The 2,019-nt window shown below is 71.9% G+C and overlaps 1 protein-coding gene across 1 annotated transcript in view; it reads left to right on the top strand.

Annotated features, from left to right (window-relative positions):
* ESPN (espin) overlaps nucleotides 1–2,019 on the top strand; it is a 7,666-nt gene that overhangs the window by 1,721 nt on the left and 3,926 nt on the right. Inside the window, exons 6-7 of the mRNA XM_010565382.1 lie at nucleotides 1,650–1,864; nucleotides 1,949–2,016. Of these exons, the coding sequence (XP_010563684.1) occupies nucleotides 1,650–1,864; nucleotides 1,949–2,016 (283 nt within the window). The remainder of the gene's footprint in view (nucleotides 1–1,649; nucleotides 1,865–1,948; nucleotides 2,017–2,019) is intronic.

The raw sequence follows: 2,019 nt of genomic DNA, 5'->3' as shown, positions 1-2,019 counted from the left end.
GCGCCCCCCGCCGCCCCCCACACTGCCGACATCTACGTGCGGGCCAAGAACAACCTGCGGCACGTGGAGAGCCAGGCACTGCGCCGAGAGGTACAGCCCCGTGCGCCATGTCCCATGCCCTGTGCGCAGCTGCTCCTGGCCACGCAGCTCAGGGGACGTGCCACTGGCAGGGGGGACATGCCACCGGGCACTGATCCCCCGTGGGGAGCTGTTAGCTCTTGACAGCACTGGGAGGGGACACCCCCAGTTTGAGGCCACGTGCCCGCGACGCTGGCATGCACCGGGGGGCTGGGGTGCAACCAGCAGCGAGGCTGCAGCGAGCGAGGGCTGGTGATGCTCCGGTGCCTCCGCAGCACTGGGCAGCCCTGCTCCACCGCTGTGCTGGCTGGGGCACCTGGCGGCACCGTGCAGGCCGGCATGTGGCCGGCCGGCGCAGCTGTGCCCACGTGGCCCCAGCGATGCCACCGGCACCACACCAAGCTGTGCGTGGGCGACTGCGCAGGCTGTAACCTGAGTGGCCGGCTCCGGTGTCGCCTGCGCCGCAGGTGTCAGGTGGCACAGCTGGTGCTGCCAGGAGTGGAGAGGGCTCAGCCAGGCGTGCACAGGTAAGAGGGGTGCAGCCCCCTGGGGGGGCACAGGGATGCGGTGGGCTTGGGCCCGTCCCGACCCCCTACCCTGGTTCTCGCCACCCCACCGGGGATGGGAGCCTGGTGCACAGCCATGGCCGGGGCGCTGGCAGAGGCCAGCACCGCCGGGGACAGAGGCACAAGGGATGGGGGGGTCTCGTCGGAGCAGTGTTCCAGGCCCACATGGGCCTCGGGACCCCGTTGTGCTCATTGTGCACGGTCCTGGCTTGTTAGCGCTTACCGGGGCAACGAGCAGCCCTGCCCAGGGCTACACAGCCGGGCCGCCCTGGGGAGGTGCGGGCGCGTGCCAGCCCGGTACCAGAGCGGCACAGGCGCCCCATGCAGCGGGGCTGAGTGGCACAGACCCTCGCACCGGACCGGGGCTGGGGCCGCTGGAGCGGGAGCCAGGCTTGGCACGGCGCCCATGGCAGCCAGAGCAGGAAGCGCTGAGCTGGTGCTTGTTGACTTAGCTGGGGCTGGCGGTGGCGGCGAGCGCCCAGGCTTGCCGTGCAAATGCCACGGGCGGCAGTGGCGCACAGGGAAATGCAAATAGCAGGGCCCCGGCACAGGGAGCAGGGCCGTGCTGCTGTGGCCCCCCCAGACCCGGGGAGCAGGCACGGCCCCCTGCAGCGCCAGCACTCGGCAGTACGACCTGCAAAGCCGCTGCGGTATGTGCCGGGGTGAGCCGAGGCTGCGCTGCCTGAGAGCCCCCTTCAGAGGGAGGTTTGGAACCGGGCCCTGGCCCCATGGGGGATAAGCTCCCGGTAATCCGCGGGGCCGGGGCTTCGCACTCCTGTTCCCAGGGGGTTATCCCGGGGGAGGCTCGGCCAGGCTCCTGGGCACAGGCTGTGGGGTCACAGTGCCAGGCGCTGATGGCGTATGCCGCCACCCTGGCACGCAGCCCCTGGTGCAGCCTCGTGCCGAGCGGACCCCTGGGCCACGCACCTGCCGTCCCCCCAGCCGGGCATCTGCCCCACGGCCACCACTGGCACGGCCCCGCTCCGCCATGGCTCTGCCCCACAGCCACCCGGGTCGCAGCCAGGCACGGCTGCACTGAGCCACGCTCCCCGTTGCAGCTGGTGTCACACGAGAGCAGCCCCGAGGGCCTGCGCAGGGCCGACTCCACCAGGCGGTCGAGGAATTTCGGCAAGCAGCCGAGCACCGGTGACTACTACAAGCACCTGGGCCACGGCGCAGCCGAGCAGCCCGGCCCCCGGCGAATGGCGCACAGCGAGGAGGTGAGCCCTCCGCCCCACGCTGTGAGCCTGCACGTGGCTCGGCGGCGGTGGCGCCGGGCGACGCCTGCCCGCACTCTCTTTCAGGCATCGCCCATCTCGGCGGACACCATGCGCAATGGGGAGAGCAAGCCCGGCGCCGAGCTGCCACCCCCGCC

This window comes from Haliaeetus leucocephalus, unplaced genomic scaffold (assembly GCF_000737465.1).
Source record: "Haliaeetus leucocephalus isolate CR32 unplaced genomic scaffold, Haliaeetus_leucocephalus-4.0 Scaffold190, whole genome shotgun sequence".
NCBI classification, from domain to species: Eukaryota; Metazoa; Chordata; class Aves; order Accipitriformes; family Accipitridae; genus Haliaeetus; species Haliaeetus leucocephalus.
The sequence above is the reverse complement of the archived record's forward strand: the minus strand, read 5'-3'. Positions and strand labels throughout refer to the sequence as shown.